This window comes from Micromesistius poutassou (assembly GCF_964030765.1).
Source record: "Micromesistius poutassou genome assembly, chromosome: 3".
Taxonomy (NCBI): domain Eukaryota; kingdom Metazoa; phylum Chordata; class Actinopteri; order Gadiformes; family Gadidae; genus Micromesistius; species Micromesistius poutassou.
Window position 1 is genome coordinate 23,980,488 of NC_140273.1, and position 20,750 is coordinate 24,001,237.

The 20,750-nt window shown below is 44.3% G+C and overlaps 2 protein-coding genes across 5 annotated transcripts; both read right to left on the minus strand.

The window, feature by feature from the left end:
- Nucleotides 1-1,094: 1,094 nt before the first annotated feature.
- LOC311341171 (uncharacterized protein) lies at nt 1,095-5,989 on the minus strand (the record flags this gene model as incomplete). The annotated part of the gene is made up of 9 exons (XM_084466058.1): nt 1,095-4,072; nt 4,219-4,296; nt 4,449-4,514; nt 4,623-4,769; nt 4,888-4,947; nt 5,066-5,314; nt 5,439-5,506; nt 5,601-5,694; nt 5,804-5,989. The coding sequence occupies 9 exons, from the start codon at nt 5,987-5,989 to the stop codon at nt 3,413-3,415; spliced, it is 1,608 nt and encodes a 535-aa protein (XP_084322184.1). The 3' UTR covers nt 1,095-3,412.
- A 2,628-nt stretch (nt 5,990-8,617) lies between these two features.
- On the minus strand, nt 8,618-15,832 carry LOC311340750 (acetoacetyl-CoA synthetase-like). 4 transcript variants are annotated; one of them, XM_084465625.1, is made up of 8 exons: nt 11,769-11,882; nt 11,262-11,346; nt 10,916-10,984; nt 10,721-10,815; nt 10,320-10,452; nt 10,110-10,227; nt 9,197-9,273; nt 8,618-8,873 (listed from the first exon to the last, which is right to left on the minus strand). In XM_084465625.1, exons 2-8 carry the CDS (start codon nt 11,325-11,327, stop codon nt 8,757-8,759), a joined length of 675 nt encoding a protein of 224 aa, XP_084321751.1. In that variant the 5' UTR covers nt 11,328-11,346; nt 11,769-11,882; the 3' UTR covers nt 8,618-8,756. The 4 variants fall into 4 exon arrangements, 3 of the variants coding, with proteins under 3 accessions (XP_084321751.1, XP_084321753.1, XP_084321752.1); XM_084465627.1 differs by lacking the exon at nt 11,769-11,882 and adding an exon at nt 11,112-11,179 and having other exon boundaries at nt 11,262-11,332; XM_084465626.1 differs by lacking the exons at nt 8,618-8,873; nt 9,197-9,273; nt 10,110-10,227; nt 10,320-10,452 and adding exons at nt 11,112-11,179; nt 13,355-13,475; nt 14,201-14,304; nt 15,533-15,832.
- Nucleotides 15,833-20,750: the final 4,918 nt, after the last annotated feature.

Below are 20,750 nucleotides of genomic sequence, written 5' to 3' on the forward strand. Positions count from 1 at the left end.
ATCAGGTATTGAAATGTTTGGCAGAGGCTGTTTATGTTAAACGGAGAGAAGCTAATTCAGCAGCCGCTAGTAAAGAGGGTAGGCAAATTAACTTTGTGCATCGGGGGAAAAGGCTAGACCATTTAGAGGCAGGCATAGAGTCGGGCAGCTAAGTAATGGAGGAGCCTGGAAATTGAAGGCGGACCTTATTCAGCAGGTTGTTGTGCCTCCACACATCGTTAGTACTCGGCTAAGACCAGATATGCTATTGTGGTCAGACTCAGAGAAGATTGTTTATTTTATTGAGCTTACAGTTCCTTGGGAAGACAGAGTTGAAGTAGCCAATGAGCTTAAGAAAGCGAAGTATGCTGCGATGGCTGGAGAGGCAGCACAGAGAGGCTGGACTACGCGACTAAGGCCTATTGAAGTCGGTGCGCGGGGGTTCATGGCTAGATCTGCTATTAGCTTGCTGACTGAACCGGGTATTTGTGGACGAAGTCTGAGGCAGGCGGTTAGTAACATGTCCGTGGCAGCAGAACGAGCAAGTGAATGGCTGTGGATAAGGAGAAAACATACGTCCTGGGGTTACCAAGCTAAGGTAAGCCAGATGTGCTAATGTGTGCTATTGTGCTAACGTGTTTGTTTGGTCAGGGTTAGCGGTAGGGCTAGGGGTACGATGCAGGAAAGAGAGTGTTTAGATGCATTAAATGTGGCAATGTGGTGGCAGCATTGAGGGGGGTGAATCCAGGACGCTAGTTTCATTGTTAAGCCTTCAGGAGGTGTCGTGGGCCTAACTTAACGAAACATCTGTGAAAGAGGGTGCCCACTTGATAACCCCAATGATATTCTGCTTACTGCATACTGCTGTATTTACTGCTGTTAGTTTGGCTAGTTGTCTCGTGTTTTTCACCTTTGGTTGGTAGCTTAGCTCAACGCAACAAAGAAACAGGGCAGGAGACAGCGCGACAATCCATGTTTCTTTGTTTATTTCTCCGTGAAAAGCATGTAACACAAAATGATCTCTGCAGTCGGTGCGTAACCGCAAATCAAATTTCCCGCCGCCGTCTCTCGGAGGCCAGGCCCCTTTTATGCGGTTCCAGGGACACGCCCCGTACGCGGGTACACCCTCTGATCCTGGAACATGTGGGACCAGGCCTAGGAGAGAAACGAGAACAGGAGCAGCACACACAATATGACCCCTGAAAGGCCAAGGTGGCCATAACACCCTCCCGCTTAAGAAGGGACTTGCAGAGTAACAAAAGTCCACAACCATTTCACCAATTCCTAACTGTGCGTAATAGGTGGTGACCACAAGCATACAAAAAAAAATACAAAACTAACTAGATTCCCAAATTTACTCCCAATTAAACCCCCTTTTCCCTGCAGGCGTTTCCATTCTGTCCAAAACCTCTGTCATCCGGGCCCTGGAAGACAAAGCAGACACAGGAAAACACAGAGAAACACATCTGACCAAACTTAGTCAGTGGGAGCACGGGATAGGGCGTCAGCAATAACATTATGCGAGCCCTTAATATGTTGGATATCCAAATTAAATGGCTGAAGAAAAAGAGCCCAGCGCATTTAACCGCTGGTTGGGGTTCTGAAGCGACCGTAAATAGGTCAGAGGATTATGGTCAGAATAGACCACTAGAGAAACAGCACCCCCAACATAAACGTCAAAATGTTGATGTGCCCAAATTAAACCCAACGCTTCTTTTTCAATTACAGAGTAACTGGACTGATAGGAGAGAAATTTCCTAGAAAAAAACTAACTGGGCGATCGATGCCTTGCTCATCCTCCTGGAGCAATACAGCACCTGCTCCTACCTGGCTAGCGTCCACATGCAGTTTGAACGGCCGGTTCAACTGCGGCGCGGCCAAAACAGGAGACGACGTCAGGAGGGCTTTTACTTTCTCAAAAGCCGACTGGCATACCTGGGTCCAGTCAAACTTCACCGAGGACTTCAAGAGGTCTGTCAACGGCGCAACAACAGACGAAAAGCTAGGACAGAACCCCCGGTAAAAACCCACCATGCCCAAGAAACGCATTAGGTCTTTTTTACTTGTGGGCGATGGGTACCGGTCAATGGCCAAGGTCTTAGCCCGAACCGGACGCACCTGTCCTTGTCCTACAACCTTTCCTAAATAGGTGACTGTCGCCCTCGCAAACTCACACTTTGCGAGGTTTAAGTCAGGCGGGCTTCAGAAAGACTTATGTCTTAAGTCTTATTTTTCCGATATTTACTTTTACTAATTTCTCTCAATTTTGCCTTGTACCAACTTTTTTCCTGATATTTCATTTTCTTCTTTTCTAGAAATTTTTGCCTGTTTTCCTGATATTTCATTCTTATTCTCAATTTATTTAGATTTACAAAATGGTTAGACCTACTTATGGATTTGGCTTTTACCGATTTTACATTTTGTTCAATAATGTCTAATTTAGCTTCTAAAATTGAGGATGCGACCGAAGTTAAATTGTCTGCACAAACCCTATGTTTTCTGAGATTGTAACTAGACCCACCCCCTTTGCAATACCCATAGCAACACTGCATGTTTGGCTTCTGAACACAAACACACACATTCTCATAATGATTACCATTACAATTTTCTAAGTAAATTCCCTGATCTGACAACGACTCCAACTTACAACTATATTCAAGCCAGCGACCATCACAGTAAGTAAAAATACTAACTCCCAAAATATCTGCTGCTGCTTGAATCTCGACTTCAGTGGCCCAACTACCGACATACGCCATTTTTGAGACTGTGAGATATTCCTCCATCGAACTATACTCACTTCTCAAAACACCACCATTACCTTTCAAATGCTTAACTACAGCTAGTCTAATTTTCCTATGATTCTTTTGTGTACCACACACAGACTGACTAACTGCTCTAAAGAAACAATTACCATCCCCGACTATTTTCCCATTTTTACAAGGAGCACCCAATGGACCAACTTGTGTAGAAACTAGATCTGCCTCCTCTGAGTCAACATTTAACTGATTGCACAGAGTTTCTACAACTTCCCCAGAAAGCGGCTTAAACTGGAGGCCTTTACTCAAAACATCACCTACAAAAACAACATCCGAATCATAATCACCCTTCCTTAACTTCTTTGATGAACACCCACTCGGTGAAGCTTTACGCTTTACACTCGAGCTAACCGTTGGTTCTACTTTTAAACTGGATCTCTGGAAAACACTAACACTAGCTATCTCAAACGGTTTGGGTGGTTTTAATCCTGTCGCTAACTTGCAGATGTGCTCAAAAACATCATCTAGGCACGTGAAATACATTACAACACTCTTCCCTTCCCCGTCCACCATCCCATCTGCACTGCGCGCATGCGAATCTACAATAGCAAAACGTCCACCTTGACTAATTACTGCACATGTACTACCACCTAATGTCAGAAAACACGTCTGATACTTTAACTAAGACTTTGAATATGCAACATCAGGTCGGCCAGGCACGTGTTAAAAACCGCTACAGACCTACCAATACCACATGGAAAACCAGATACGTCACAAGTACTACAATCAACTACAACAAAGTAACCATTGTGCTCAATGACAACACTCACCGCACCGTGCAGGTTCAAGAGACACAATCCATCAGTCAACAAAGGTTCCTGTAGCTTTTCGAAGAACACAGAGTCGTCAGAGCCGAAACCTCTGTAGACTGATGGACCAATGGCTACTTTCCACTTTCTGCCAAAAACACTGTGCTGTTTTAAGAACTCGCACAGATCACTATCAAAGCCACTATCCCTAGTTGATGTACCTACAGAACTAGCCAACTTCTCACCTTCTAAACAAACACTATCGACATCTCGCGCACCCCATGTACAAACAGGGGCAATGACGTGTTTAAGTGCGGCGACAACACTGCACGCAATTGACACGTCAGTCGTTGTCGCCGACACTTTTCCACTACCACCACCTCTAACTACACTACCAGACACAACAGCCTGTGGCTTTCGCTTGCCACACCTGCAAGAGGGAGGGTTAGCGTCAACCTTACTTTGGATGAATCTTCTGCTGACCTCCTCCCCCTCCGGCACCGTCACAGCACTCGGAGTCGCGTCCCCCTAAAAAGAATTAAGAAAATACATGAACAAAAGTGTCATTATTGCATTTGAGAGAACTTGCTAGTCATAGCAATAATTTGCTATGTGTATTACACAATATGTACATGCACATAGAATTAAACTGATTAAGAATAAAGCGTACTAACTTCCTCCTCTGCAACCACGTCCACAACAATGCCACGTGTCAGCCTGGGAGACACCCCAACGCTGGGTGCCGCCTTGACCTGTTTACACAAAACAAAACCATGTATTTTCTTAATTGTTTTCAATACTTGCCAAAGTACTAAACAAGTAAAGCAAAGAAACTATTGCATTATTGGTGCCTACCATTTGTACTGCGCAATTCAGTGATTACATTAATGAAATAAAGACAAACCTGGCACATTGCAGGTCTCCTCTTGTAGGCCACACGTTTCGGACGTCGCTCCACCACACACCGTGTCTGATTAAAGAAAATCAAACACACTTTTAGAACATATAAAAGGAGTGTTTTAAGGGAGACAATACAGTTTTAAAAGACCTCAATCAACACGTCACATTTTCAACTTACCTTTGTGTGTTGTGGAACGGCTGGGCAGTCAGGGCTCGAAAGATGAGCTGGAACCACGGCGTCCATCGCAGCCAACATGGCGGTGCTGAAGTGGACAGGATTGAGTGGGATGAAACAATCCTTCAGCACGATGGCACGTCCGTCCTCCTGTGAAATAAACACAGAAACAGAATATTAGTCACAATTGCTATTGAGTAAATCAATGTGCACAGATATACAATCGATATACATATGTTAACAATTAACGTTACAATATACTACAAACCTGATGCCAAACCACACATCTCTTTGAGGGCCTGAAGAGCTGATCCGCAGATTGGATCCTCTGCAATGACAAATAACAATTATTTGATTAAAATGAATGCATGGTGAACATTTTTGAATTTCAACCATCAACTATTTTGCAAATATGAGTGGGGAAAAGTACTGTATGCAAATATTACCTTCTTGCCGTTCACCACTTCCATCCAGACATCGCAGGGGGGAGAAGAGGGAGAATCCCTCACAATCACCCTTGGAGGGGTGATTGGACCCGGCGATGCTGGTCGCGCCTGTGCCGGTGCTGGCACAGGCACGGGAACATCCGGCGCCTTTGGTGCTGGCGCCGGCACTGGCACGTCCAGTTGCGTGTAGGCAGCATGCCACAGCAACTTGGCAAAAATGCCCATGCCAGCCTCGTCGCTCAAGTGAACCTGAAAAGGATAGAATAATACACTAACTAACAATAACATCAACTTTCAATAAATAATACTATCAATTCAACTACAAATAAGTGTAAATCATCAACCTTCTTTGCACACAGTATATGCTACTTACACTATCTCTGACCCAGAGATTCAGGTCGCTGAAGGGGAAGTGTTTGAACGTCGAGTAGTACGCCATACCTAAGAAATGATAAATATATATAAATCATTCATATACTTACATATATCAACAAATAAAGTAAGCAAGTAACATAAACATCTGTTTGAAACATACCCATGGACTTGGCCACAGAACGAAACTCCCAGCTCATGTGCTCCTGCAGCTCTGGAGCGACACTCAGGCGTGGAACGAAATCCACGACAAAAACCTTGAAAGACAATGACATTCCATTTAAACACATGTACGCTGTACTGCAACACCTCATTAACGCATTTTAAGAACTGAACAAAATACACACAATCAACTAAATTACTTACATTCTGCCAACGCTGACTTGCACTAATCAAGAGCTTCTCAAACTCTTGACCAGCCAATTCATGAGTAGTGCTGGTGGTCAGGTTGTTGCCGAGGGCCAGGATGCAGACTGCATCGGGTGTCCGGGGTAGCGTAGCGTGGACCAGCTCCGTCCTAAGATGAGACGCGCTGGCCCCAGGGGTCGTCATGATCCCAAAGGAAAGCCTTCCCTTGGAAATCCCGACCATTCCATCGGCAAAGGGGCGCAGATGGGAATCCCCTATGATAAGAACAAACTGAAAGATAGAAAAACCTATTTAGAAATCATGTTTTTCAATTAAAAAAAATTAAAAAAATTGTTAAAAATTATTAACACATTCTTAAACAATCAATTACCTTCTTATCAGCCGAATGCGCAGGAACGAAGAGCTTGTGTGTCTTGCCTGACACAGACACCGGGTACTGGGTCACACAACGGCATGTCCCTGTACCACGGCCTATTCACAGAAAGAAGTATATTAGTATTTATAAAACGGATGGCTTAAATCAAGCAATCTGATTGGTTCCCAACTGTTGTATATTGAGCATATACACACAGCTATGACGCCCGTTCGGTTTACAGAGTTCAGTATCACTCCGCGCCTAACTTGAACTGTTGTTTATTTATATATAAAAGCAATAGAATAGTTCACTGAAGCCTAAAAACATGTTGATTGCTGGATAGGCTGGAAATGTTGTAAAGCAATAGGCACACATTGAGTGAACTGCTCGATAGTATTGAGTATTGGGTGTAAAATACACATACTGTACCCCTGAAATCTCCAATAAAGACGTTATAATACAGTATCAAAATATGCTCCCAGTATTCTTACAGTGTACATGGAGTGAGTAGTGGTGTAAAATAACATGTTTCTGTAGTGGGAGCATCGCTTGATAGAGGCAGTCGGTCAACAGATTAAATACGCTACCAAACACATAAGGTATCACTTTTTGATAGGGTAGCATGATTCTATAGACTCTGATACTGTATTATAACGTCTTTATTGGAGAGTTAAGGGGTACAGTATGTATATTTTACACCAATACTACACCGCGGATCAATAGTGTCGTCATGCGCATGCGCAGAACCACTAGGTAGCAAAATCACCAGAGTGAAGGGGGTCGCCGTCCCTCCGCTGCGCGGCGGGATGGACAACGCCCCTTAACTGTGGTATAATGACAGTATACCACAGCCTGGCGTGATCTATTGCTTAAATATAGTATATACTATATTAGTAATAATATTACTCATCTAGATAACACAAATATTGACCTCATTTACAATTTCAAAAGCTTCACTGTGCACATAGAACTTGATGACAATGGAAAAAATCCAACTCCCTACTTAGGTGCAACAAACTCAGGACGGTCAAACGACAGATCCACGTCAACGGGACGTAGGGCTGCCTCTCCTCTTGGCCGCCTGAGAGAGACGGTACGACTTGCCGCGAGGCATCTAAAAACATATAAACAGAATAAGATTAGAAAAAGCGAATGAAACCTGTAATGAAACATACTTGCATCTTTACTACCACACGTTTAAATGGAATGATAAATGAAGTATGAGAAATAAACTCACCGTCGTTCCAAGGAGGATCAAGCGTCCTAGTAAATCGATAGATTGATCGATGGATAGATAGATAGAATAGATGGATAGAATAGATAGATAGAATACTACTAGTAGTACTAATAGTAGTGATAGTAATACCTGAAAAGGTATTAAACTATCAAGCACACTCTCTCGATTGAAATATCTCTGTGTAGAAATATTTCCCACAATCGCTCTAAACCTTGCAATAAAACACAGCTCCGAAGCTCTGAGTCTCAAAGAAGGCGACAACTGCCGTTCGGACAATCCTTTTATAGCCTACCTGGCGTCACACATATTTGAATCACAACAGCCAATCGCAGCACAACATCAGCCAATCACGACACAGGGATTCAAATAAGCCAATCACAAAACTGTCAACAAGCTCTTGTGTTCGCGCTTCTCCGCCATCTTGTGTATGCTGCTCCGCGACTCGTAGTACTTCCGCTCTGAGACGGTGGCCGCATTTGTAGTCAGGATGGTTTATATCGTTAATGTTAGTATTGTTTAGCATCTACTTTTGGTTTTTGGACTGTCTGTTTTATAATGGTGTCTTGTTAGCCCTTGTGGGCTGGGCATGCTGATGCATGACACAATAATAATAAAAAATACTAAACTAAACTAAACTCTAGGGTCAGTGGAACATAATACGTCAATGCCACCGCCATCTTGGGGCGGCCTAACCACCCACCTGAATGAATGAATGTCGGTCTTCTGTCCCATCGACGTCTATGATATCTAGAGGGTGGTAAAGTTGGTTTTATATTTGACGTTGGATATTCGACACATTCGAAAAATCTATTTAGCACTGGCTTCGATGGACGCATTTGTGTCAAACCAACTTTGATGTGACAAGGCCTGCCTATATAACACAAAGCTTCTTTTGTCAAAAAAAAAACATTTTGATTTTATACCATTTTTATGTTGATAAATGCTTTAAATCTATTATGCGGCTTCACTTTTTGACTTACCCATATCAAAACACATGGGGTGAACCCAGCTAACTGCCCCACACATAACACAAAGCTTCTTTTTTTTCCAAAAACCCACCCTTTGATTTTATACAATTTCTTTTTTTATTAAAAAAGGCTATAAATATATTATGCGGCTTGGTCTTTTCACCTACCTATATCAAAACACATCTGGTGAACTCAGCTAACTGCCCCACACATAACACAAGGCTTATGTTTTCCAAAAACACACATTTTGATTTTATACAATTTTTTATTATTTATATCATGTTAAAACACATGTGGTGAACTCAGCTAACTGTCACCTAACACAAAATTAAATAAATACAACTTACAACAATGTCAAATATTTACATATGAACAGGAAATCAAATACATTTATTGATTATCGCACAGGGTACATTGCCATTGTGCCAGTTCTTGTGGAACATGTCCTATCCGGGTTGCTGTCAGGCTAATGTCATGGAACCACCTTCCACATGAGTCACACTGGGTCTACAAAGATAAACAAATTGAACATCTCATATTGGTGATATGATTTTTTTGTGCTTTATTTAAATGACAAAATGTAAAAGAAATCACAGATTTGTCATTTTATGTACAAAATATGTTTTAATAATAATAATATATTTTACACAATATCAGCATAGTGTAATTTTGTGAAGGTGCATCCTATCTTTTTATGTAACTTCTGCTCCTTTAACAAAGTGTTCCTTTAACAACAGGTTATTCCAACGACTAATGCTTTCTGATCATTCTAATCTCCAATACACATTCCAGCATTTAAATGTTTGTGTTGTTGTATTTCAGGCACCTACCCAGTCAATTACTTCTGCCTTAATGTCTTTGTGTCTTGGCAAATACTTCAGGCCACACATTGAACAGTACTCTTTCTCTACAAGAAGAACAACAACATTAAGTTATGTAATGCTTTAAAATGTACTCTCACACTGCATTACTGAAAGGGAAGAACCTCAATAACCAAGTACCAGCATGCAGCAGCTTCTGAGTTACATATGGCGGTAAGTTAAAACATTTATTTAGCAGAATTAAGCAATAGCTCTTACTCATAACCCTATAGGCCGCGAGCTAGGGGGCCTTACTGTGCACCCCCCGCATGATCCAACGAAACCAACTTTTTTTGAAAGGTCTGACCACGCTGAACATGAATTAGAATGTTTACATTGAAACTGTTGGGTTGCACTACCTGTTTCAGGCCCATGAATAGATTTACATTGAAAATCAATACGGTTCAATACATTGGAAATGCAGTATAGGAACATGACTCTCCATGACCTAGGGGAAGGTGTGACATCTGTCTTTGCATGTTTGATCACATCTACAGGACACAAGCTTTCAGAAAATGTATGGTTTGAGTGGTTTAATTGGCTTTCCCTAAATAATAGATGTGATGTAGATGTAGATGTGATCAAACATGCAAAGACAGATGTCACACCTTCCCCTAGGTCATGCAGTCATGTTCCTGTGATGCATTTTTAAATGCATTTCCAATGTATTCCAATGTATTGAAACGCATTGACTACCTGAAACAGGTAGTGCAACCCAAATGTCAAGTCAAGTCAAAGTCAAGTCAAATGTTTCAATGTTAACATTCTAATTCATGTTCAGCATGGTCAGACCTTTCAAAAAAAGTTGGTATCGTTGGATCATGCGGGGGGTGCACAGTAAGGCCCCCTGGCTTGCGGCCTACTAATAATTGTACGTATTTACCTGATGCGGACAGTAGATCCTCTGCCATCTCTGCCCGGAGACGACCCATAGCCCTTGGCGAGTTCTTCATATTTAATGAAGGAATCCCCGGAAAAGACTGGATTGCCTCTTTAGCCATCTGATAGACATGTCAAAATAATATGCGTTACTGGAGTGTAGTCAAGTACTTGTCAAGCGTTCTTAAGGGTGTTCTGAATCTTCCTCTAATACCTGCATCACAAATACCCCGCAGCTTGTTGAGTCCTGCTGAACTGGGTGTGGAATTGTTGCGGCTTTCCACTTGAGACTGCCCCACACCTGTTTAGGTACGCCGTAAAGGTTTTGCCTCATCTGAAAGTAGCGCCTAGAAGACACAATGCACCAATGTCTAACATGAGTCATGATGTCCAAGTTTGTGTGCATTTCTGATGACTTTACAGATCTAGAACCATTTGATAAGGTTTATTTAAGGTTTATTATATATTTCTGAATCGCAAAGTATGTTGAACTGTGACATATCACATCTATTTCAGTTTGCGGTTGTATTTTGGTTAATTGATATTCACCCACAATTGAAATGATGCTTCACTGGTAGTCGGACAGTTAAGTTATATTTTGCATTATTTTCTTACTTGTAGCATTGAACAGCAGTTGTGGAGAGGTGAAGATCTTGTTCTGCAGCAGCAGGATCCATCACAAATATACTCCTTAAAGGCGCATGAAGATACTGGGAAAACATAAGGAAAAAGCAGAAGCACATTATGAAATCCACAATTATCCTCTGCTAACCTTCTTTGCAAATCTTTGTGTTGTTGTAGCCTACTCACCACGAACCGCCAGTGGTTGTTGTTTACATTCACAAATGACACAGCAGCGTCAAAGGTATCCAGGTTCACCTGTGTAAAAATTAGCACAACAGCATGAGGCATACTATGTCTGATATGTTATTGTTTTTATAGTGAATTGATTTTGTTGGTCAAATTGGCAGTAAGCATCAATCAACACGTGTTACGGTGGCCTTACATTTCGCATCAGGTGTCGACTGATTTGCTCCCTTGAACCTCCAAGAATTACACCATTTGTGTAGTGGTCTAATTGAAAGATTCGATGAGCAGGGTCATACTGGTTAAGGGTAGCTCGCATGTAAGCTTCTGAGATTCGAACCTTGAATACCTTTGTGTGTTGTGGAACGGCTGGGCAGTCAGGGCTCGAAAGATGAGCTGGAACCACGGCGTCCATCGTGTTGGACCACAACCATCTATTACACACACACACACACACAAATGATCCAACAGGATGTCGTGCAAAGAGATAGGAGTTACAAAACAAGAGCGTGCATTAAGGACGTCAGGAGGGAGAGAGAGAGAGAGAGAGAGAGAGAGAGAGAGAGAGAGAGAGAGAGAGAGAGAGAGAGAGAGAGAGAGAGAGAGAGAGAGAGAGATGCTTGTTTCCCACTGGGTTTAATAGCAATTGATCCCCTTCTCTTCTGAGGGTTCAGGTCAGGGCGAGCCCTCGGTTCCTGACCAGAGAGATGTTGTTATGGAGCTACCGTCCTCAGCTCATTCAAACTGAATTACAAGGGGCCGTTTCCAGACGAGCCGGCCGCCGTCCCCAGGATGCACCAGGCCTGGGTGCCTTGGTTCACCAGAGAGAGCAACATGGCGGACATGGAGGACTCACCTACGACCCGGTCCCCCGTCTGCACGCCCATCTTCCTCATGGCCGCCGCAAACAGCGCCACGTCCCGCCGCAGCTCCCCAAACGTCACCTTGGTTACCTCCTCGTTAGACTCCACTGCGGAGCGGGCAGAGCCACACACACACACACACACACACACACACACACACACACACACACACACACACACACACACACACACACACACACACACACACACACACACACACACACACACACACACACACACACACACCCCGTCAATTTGGGGCAAAACAGAGAAGGCTAGCTATTGTTATTGCAGGACTCAAGCAAAACCAACAAGACACACAATTGTATTAGTTAATTTAGACGACAAGATTATGTTTCCCGTTATTCATTCATTAACCTGATGACGGGCGATGATATTACATATGGTTGCCTCCTCTGCCATGGCGCACAGAGACAGAGAGCCATTGTTCTAATCCCGCTAAGTAAAAGCTATCTGACGTTTATAGGTGGACTGTGAAGCCTGTCCTAATAAAATGACAGCTCCGGTGTGTGTGTGTGTGTGTGTGTGTGTGTGTGTGTGTGTGTGTGTGTGTGTGTGTGTGTGTGTGTGTGTGTGTGTGTGTGTGTGTGTGTGTGTGTGTGTGTGTGTGTGTGTGTGTGTGGAGGTACACACAGGTACTATCTCCATTTCCATGTCACTCAGTCAGCGAGAGAGGGAGAGAGGGAGGGAAGAGAGAGAGAAGGCGAGGGAGAGAGAGGGAGAGGGAGAGAGAGAGAGAAGGCGAGGGGGAGAGAGAGGGGGAGAGGATTTAATCTTATTACAGCCTGCCCTGTACAATCTGACTCAGTGTTATGGATTTTCAGCCTTATCACATCACACACTCCTCCTGAATATAAACACACCCCCTGCACTCGCTCACGTCTGCCGGCCTGGGGGGGGGGGGGGTCCCTAGAACTGACCAAATCATCAGAAACTCTTGATACGTAGAGGATGCACAATTGTACTACAATAATTATATTACATTCATTATTGCATTGTGCAATAATGTATCATTGTATGGTTTGAAGGTTAACAGGAAATTAACATCTAGCTGGACAAATCCTATATTTATGTTTATACCTTGGATTCATAAATATTGCCTTTTAATTACAAATGTCAAGGTTCCTGATACAGATCTGTCCTCTTCTTCTGCAGCCTCACTATGAGAATGCACCTGTTTTGTGTTAATTAATTAACGAGGCGTCTCAGGTGGACTTGGAGTGTTATGCAACGCCTCAACCAAACCGTTTTATGTGAAAATGAGTTATTCGTTCAGTTGACAGTGCTCACTGGAGTTTGGACTATTTGTTTTTTCATCTCCTGCGTTGCCACTCAACAGTGTTTCCCTGCGGACACTGCCCATATGTGATCAAGTCAACAACTTTCTCAGGGCGTCGGATTCGACGGCCTGTGCTGTAGCCTGGGTACGAAACACGCGGTCGCAAAGACATGTCTTATCAGATTATAACATTTATTATGACAGGTGGAGTTGTTGATTCAGCGGCCAGCCATACAACAGACAAAATACACACATAAAGGTATGAAAGAGTGTTCTTACTGGAAGCGTAGAGCGCCACCTGGTCCAGGTCTGTGTGTTTGAGCAGGTTCTCTGCGTAGTTGAGCCTGGCTCCTTTGAACCACTCTGGGACGTCCGACACCCGCTTGTTCACGTCGATCACCTGAAAGCAGGGAGCTTTGGCTTGAGAAGACCTTCATGAAGACATGTAGGAATGGATGGATGTGTGTGTGGCTCAGAGATGTATAGGAACAAAGTAGAACTACTTCACTACTTAACTTAAGTACTAAAATGCTGTAAAATCTGTACTTTACTGGAGTATTCTTTTTTTCTCCTACTTCCACTTTTACTTCACTGCTGCTGCTACAGCCAAAGGAATTGTGTGTCCTTCAGTTTAAATATTTAAAATAATATAAACAATATGATATTCAAACTTTTGACTGCTTTCTTTAATATAAACATAGCACAATACTTGTACTTTTACTTTCAGTACTTGAGTAGTACATTGTCAAATTAACTACTTGCAATACTTAAGTACAAAACATTTTGAATACTTGTACTTCCACTTAAGTGTGGTGTTTAAAGAACACTTCTACTCAAGTCACTTTTTTGATATAGTACTTGTACTCCAGTCTGGGTCTCTAGTACTTTATATATCTCTGGTGTGGTTCATGTATTGGAGAGCAGTGTTTCAGGCTGGGTTGTGTGTGTCATGCTGTCACTGCATCATTGTGTGCATCATAAAGTCCACACGGCCACTGGCTACAGCGTGGAGCCGCCACGTGTCTGCACACACACTCATTAGAGTGATGATGGGTTAATTGAGGGCTGCATCATGTGACCCACACACACACACACACACACACAGACACAGACACAGACACACACCTCCTCATACGGGCTGGAGCTGACGATGCCACAGAAACTCCAGACTTCGGCCCAGAAGTCTGGGTAGCTGTCCACCGACCACTGATACAGATCATTGTAGTTGGCTGGAGACAGAGAGAGCATGTGGTGAGAGGGTGTATTGTGTTGTACATGGTGATACACATCCATAACCAATCATTTATATAGACATTTACTCCTACTCCGTTGTGTCTGCCTGCTTCCCTGTTGGCCTTAGACTACACATCCCAGCAGGGCTGTGTATTCAAAATTTACGACTGGTTTTGCCACAATGGCATGTTTCCAAACACCAGAATAGCACAAAACCAGAAACACTGGCTGTAACGCAAGGTCAAACAAGTCACCCTGTAATCTTTGTTGTAACAGATAGAATAGGATAAGTGTCCAAATGTTATTATTAAAATCGGAGAACATAACATCCTCAGTTGTCTGATCATCTGTGGACCCTGCTCTTCTCCTACTACGCCCAGCACCATTAGGGCCCCTCTCCATTACATAACAGCCATTCTGCATGGCTCCCCTGCTCTTTGCTGCCATTCATTAACCATCCGTTCCATCCGGTGAATCGGGTCTCTTTAGCACTCTTTAGCGCTTTGTGTACCCTCACCCATCGGATAATAGTAGTTAATCATGTGTAATACACTGTGTATGACACAGTATCCGGATAATAGTAGTTAACCATGTGAAATACACTGTGTGTATGACAGTATCCGGATAATAGTAGTTAACCATGTGTAATACACTGTGTGTATGACACAGTATCCGGATAATAGTAGTTACTCATGTGAAATACACTGTGTTTATGACACAGTATCCGGATAATAGTAGTTAATCATGAGTAATACACTGTTTATGACACAGTATCCGCATAATAGTAGTTGACCATGTTAAATACTCTGATGCAGGCTGTACACTGTGTTGTGGAACACGGTGGACCACCACCGCTACAGCAGATCTGTGCGTGTGGTGGTCAGCATGAGGAGTGACCTGTTGACACCGAGGCTATGTGTGAGAAGGTTAATCCATGACATAGTGAGCTTTGTAGCCAGACGAGGAGGTGTGGTGAAGCCGAGCCGACTCTCTTCGACTGAGGTGTCTGGAATCTTGATGTCCCTTGTTTTATTTATGTCCAAAACATCGGTGCAAACTGAGTAGGTAAAAGCATTGGTCAAATTAGTTTTAATTAGCATCGTTCGACTGTCTTATTATCATATTGTACTATTACGTTATAACTCAATAATATAGCCATACCTGCAAAGAGCAAAAGACAAAAGTAGCCTCGTGCATAATCTCCCGTCTCTCCTTTCAACTCACCCAGATCGACACCGTAATCCTTACTGATGTGCGCCCTGAACCTGTTCATATGCGTGTTTTTCTTAGAGTCTGGGTACCACAGCGCTTTGGTCTCCTCCTCCATGATCTTCTCGCTCTTCCCTTCCTGTGGGTCTTTCGACATCGCTGCTGCTCGGGGTCTTCTCGTCTCGTCTCAAGGGCTTGACCACTGCTGGATAACCTACAGACGCGTTCAGGTGGAGCGTTGAATGAGATCACCCGGCTAGCGCCTCTGTCTTGTGAGCAGGGTTGGAGGTCTGTGACAGCTGACCCACTGAAGCGTCCTGTCAGCGTGGTCCTGCTGGAAGCTCCGCCCACCGAGCGACCGCGCGTCTCTGGAGCGCATTCAAGAGACGTACGCTTCCCGTCGTTTGTATATAAAAAAATATATTTCCCCGTTTCTCTTTACGATACGTCCATCTGTCTTTTATTGGGATTTAATACGCATAGGGTCATTGACCATTGTTAAAATGTATAAAAATGGTTAGGTCTTAACTTAAGCAAAAATTCTCTGCACGTGTAAATTAAACAAAACACAACACGTAGGAACGACTTGGCAGTGTATCTTAGGTTTCTGTTTTAAATTTTGGTGAAAAATTACCGGAAACGAAAACATAAAAGGGCGAATATAATATTTATTTTTCACGGTTCGCTGGTAGACAGTTGCGAGTCTTGAATGCCTCCCGCCTGTGACGCGCACCAGGAGCTGGCTCGCGGTTGCTCAAGGGCTCTGCTCAAGGAGGGAGGAAGAGGCGAGTTTTGATTGGACGAGAAGAGTCTGGTTCCACATCAGCCGACGGATCGGTCTATACGGGGCGGGCCGTGTCAGTGGACTGGCGTCTTGCTAAGCTAATACCGGTTCAGAGGTGTGCCCAATCAGCAGCCAGCAAAGGGAACCCTCCCTCCCTCGGGGGATGTCCTACAATCAGTCAGAATGGTGTGATTTATGTTTGTTTATGATCTGTGTAGTATACCGCTATATATATATATATATATGTATATGTAGGCCTATGTATGTATATTTGATAGACAGGCAGATTGAGAGTAACCTCATCATTTTGGGTGACAAGTAGGCTAAATGCATTGTAACCTGTGATATTCACACCTTCACAACGAGAGGAGAACTACACCATAAGAAGCCTCAGTCACAATCTCCATCCACTGCAGCGATTACACAGAAGAACTATGTGTCCCCACACACTTTTGGGACTTGTGGGATTGAAGGAAGGTTGTCTTATGCAGGAAGAAGAGGCCCACCACACACCCCCATGTTGTGACTGTTGTCCAACAGGGGATAAGCCAGGACAACCTTGGGGCAGACCTCAGCCTAAACATGAATGCAATCAGCATGTGAGACATTCAAGGTGCAACGTTATGAGAGCGTTACGTTCATGAGAGCATTTTAATTAGTGCATAAACCACAAAAATAAGAATCGTTGCGGAGGTGTGTGTGTGTGGAGGCGTGTGTGTGTGGAGGCGTGTGTGTGTGGAGGCGTGTGTGTGTGGAGGTGTGTGTGTGTGGAGGGGTGTGTGTGTGGAGGTGTGTGTGTGTGGAGGTGTGTGTGTGTGGAGGTGTGTGGAGGTGTGTGTGTGTGGAGGTGTGTGTGGAGGGGTGTGTGTGTGGAGGTGTGTGTGTGTGTGGAGGTGTGTGTGTGGAGGTGTGTGTGTGGAGGTGTGTGTGTGGAGGTGTGTGTGTGGAGGTGTGTGTGTGTGTGGAGGTGTGCGTGTGTGGAGGTGTGTGTGTGGAGGAGAGGGGAGGTTAGGGTATAGGGGAGGGGAGAGGTAACCTTACCTTATTAGGGTAACAGGCATGTGTATAATAAAAATTACTGCACAACAAGCCACACAGCCAGGTCGTTTTAAGTTATTTTATATCATATCTATCAGTATACATTTCAACATCTGTGCGCACAGTGAAGCAATTCTGGGATGTGATTCAAAAAAAACAATGGTTCATGGTGAGACCATCTGACCCTAACTCTGTCCCTAACACTGAACCATGAGGAACCCTTGTAGGAACCAAGGAACCCTTGAAAACCCATGACTTAAGTCACGTCCTGCGAGGTAGAAGTTGAATCCGAAGTCTCCACCGTCCAGCTCTGACGAGGCGCCGTCGGTGGGTCACTGAAATGTTGCAAGAGGAAAAACACAAATTGTTAGCCTCGTAGCATAATCTATGTTAGCCATTGGCCAACAATGTCAATGAGGCTACCGATGACGATTATGCTATGAGGCTACCCATGTCGATTACGCCATGAGGCTACCGATGTCCATTACGCTATGAGGCTACCCATGTCAATTATGCTACAATATCAATTATACTATGAGGCTAACGATATAGATAACTCTATGAGGCTAGCGATGTCGATTATGCTATGAGGCTAACAATATCCATTATGCTATGAAGCTTACAATATCCATTATGCTATGAAGCTAACGATATCCATTATGCTAGGAGGCTAACAATGTCCAGCTAGGAGGCTAACCAGATTCCGTGTCTCCCTGGATCTGGTCTCCAGCCTCTGGTCTCCCATGCCTGGTCTTGGGGATCTGGTCACCTGCTGGTCCTCAGCCTCTGGTCCACCCTGGTCCAGGAGATCCTGTGAAGTCAGACAGCATCTTTATAGACCCGTGCACATAGCGGTTTCGAATCTAACTACAACCCCCCCACAGAAGCCCCTTACCTTGAGCTGGAACGATGATTGAGATCTTGGGGTGCTTTGGTCGTCTTGTTGCAAAATACAGCCAACAGACTTACCTTGAGCAGATCTAGTAGTTTGTTGCTGTTGGTTCATGTACAAATAATTGACTATACATTTCATATCCCCCCCATTTAGCAAATAATTCCCACCCATAAACAAGGCTAACCCTACAAAATAACAAACTGTTCTCATGCCTTTTGTCTACTTCCTTACTACTCTCTAAAACATCGCATGAGTGTTGCCTTACTGATCAGGGTGTGACCTGAGTGACCAGAGATGCATGCTGGGATACTGTGCCATCTGACGCCTACAGTTCTGTAGACGTTGCCCCTCAGGGGCCAAGTTTTCAAAAGGCTGTCGTGACATCAGTTACATGACCTGGAACGTCCATCAAGACCATGACAGGGACTCCAAGACGAAACGCCAAAGGGTAGGCTGTGAGGCTCCCCCTCTCTGTGACTAGAATACAACCCAGCTCTTACAGGAGAGAATCATGGAGCACATTTCAATGTTCCTCTTCATAGACCTTGAAGCCCCAGTGAGGCTTTCTTCACCTCCTTTGCAGTTGTGTCGAGCACAACTGCAGCTCAACAGGGATGCTAGTTGGGATGTTACCAAGATGGTTTCCGATTCAAGGGGGACCCATCTCCCAGGTCCAATTAGCCTCTTTGTTACAATTCAGCCCGAGAAAGACTTGGATCTCAGGGCAGGAGTACAGGAGATCCAGAGGGCTTGCCAGCAGTCCATCATGTTGAGGTTAGGTAGGGAAGCCACGTCGCAGACTGTTCATCTTCCATCTTCAGTCAGTTGGTTGGTTTCTCATCCGATTCTGTCCATTCGGAATGCCGTTAGTCCTTCATCCATTGTACCAAGTAGCCATTATCACTTCCCATTGTTTGCATGATTCAGTCACACTGCAGTCCAAGCTGCATGACACTCAAGTCATCCTGTCCTTTGTGTAGAAGGGTCGAATTGAGATCCAGATGCTAGATCGCTCCAGGCTCTAGCTGTATTGAACACCCACTTTGTTATCCTCTTTGATTTAGGCCACAGACTTGAGTCATCCAGAAACGTCCGACCAAAAGACACTCAAGGGTGTTTCAGGAAGAGTAGCGTCCTCCTATAGCTGAAAATTCAAATGTTCAGGTAATACAAGTAGAAATATTTCCCCTCACACATGTAGTGACCAGTACCAGGTTAAAGATTGCCTCTCACACTTAGTGCCCCATGCCAGGATAAATATTGCCCTTCACATGTAGTAGTGCCCCATGCCATGCAAAGATTGCCCCTCACACACTTAGCTCCACATGCAAGGTTAAAGATCGCCCCACTCACTTAGTGCCCCGTGCAAAGGCAACGATTGCCCCACTCACACTTAGTGCCCCATGCCAGGATAAATATTGCCCTTCACATGTAGTAGTGCCCCATGCCATGCAAAGATTGCCCCTCTCACACTTAGTGCCCCATGCCAGGATAAATATTGCCCTTCACATGTAGTAGTGCCCCATGCCATGCAAAGATTGCCCCTCACACACTTAGTACCCCATGCCAGGATAAATATTGCCCTTCACATGTAGTAGTGCCCCATGCCATGCAAAGATTGCCCCTCACACACTTAGTACCCCATGCCAGGATAAATATTGCCCTTCACATGTAGTAGTACCCCATGACATGCAAAGACTGACCAGTACCAGGTTAAAGATCACACCTTTATTTTCAGTTATAACGATCACAATACTCAAAGGAATACAAAGCCAAACGAGAGAGGAGAGACCAGCGGTGGGTTTGTAGGTCCTCGAGAGGAGAGACCAGTGGTGGGTTTGTAGGTCCTCGAGAGGAGAGACCAGCAGAGGTTTTGACGGAGAGACCAGCGGTGGGTTTGTAGGTCTTTGAGAGAGGAGAGACCAGTGGAGGGTTTGTAGGTCGTTGTGAGAGGAGAGACCATTGGAAGGTTTGTAGGTCTTTGAGAGAGGAGAGACCATTGGAGGGTTTGACGGATAGACCAGCGGTGGGTTTGTAGGTCCTTGAGAGAGGAGAGACCAGTGGAGGATTTGTAGGTCTTTGAGAGATGAGAGACCAGTGGTGGGTTTGACAGAGAGACCAGCGGTGGGTTTGTAGGTCCTTGAGAGAGGAGAGACCAGTGGAGGTTTTGTAGGTCTTTGAGAGAGGAGAGACCAGTGGAGGATTTGTAGGTCTTTGAGAGAGGAGAGACCAGCGGTGGGTTTGTAGGTCTTTGAGAGAGGAGAGACTAGTGGAGGGTTTGACGGAGAGACCAGTGGAGGGTTTGTAGGTCGTTGTTAGAGGAGAGACCATTGGAGGGTTTGTAGGTCTTTGAGAGAAGAGAGACCAGTGGTGGGTTTGACGGAGAGACCAGCAGTGGGTTTGTAGGTCCTTGAGAGAGGAGAGACCAGTGGAGGTTTTGTAGGTCCTTGAGAGAGGAGAGACCAGTGGAGGTTTTGTAGGTCCTTGAGAGAGGAGAGACCAGTGGAGGTTTTGTA

Coding starts and splice junctions, on each gene's coding strand:
- LOC311340750 (XM_084465625.1), bottom strand. CDS start 11,327: ATGGACGCCGTGGTTCCAGCTCATCTTTCGAGCCCTGACTGCCCAGCC. Junction 10,985..11,261: donor CCGTTCCACAACACACAAAG/GTATTCAAGGTT, acceptor ATTTTTACACAG/GTGAACCTGGATACCTTTGA. Junction 10,816..10,915: donor ACAACCACTGGCGGTTCGTG/GTGAGTAGGCTA, acceptor ATGTTTTCCCAG/TATCTTCATGCGCCTTTAAG.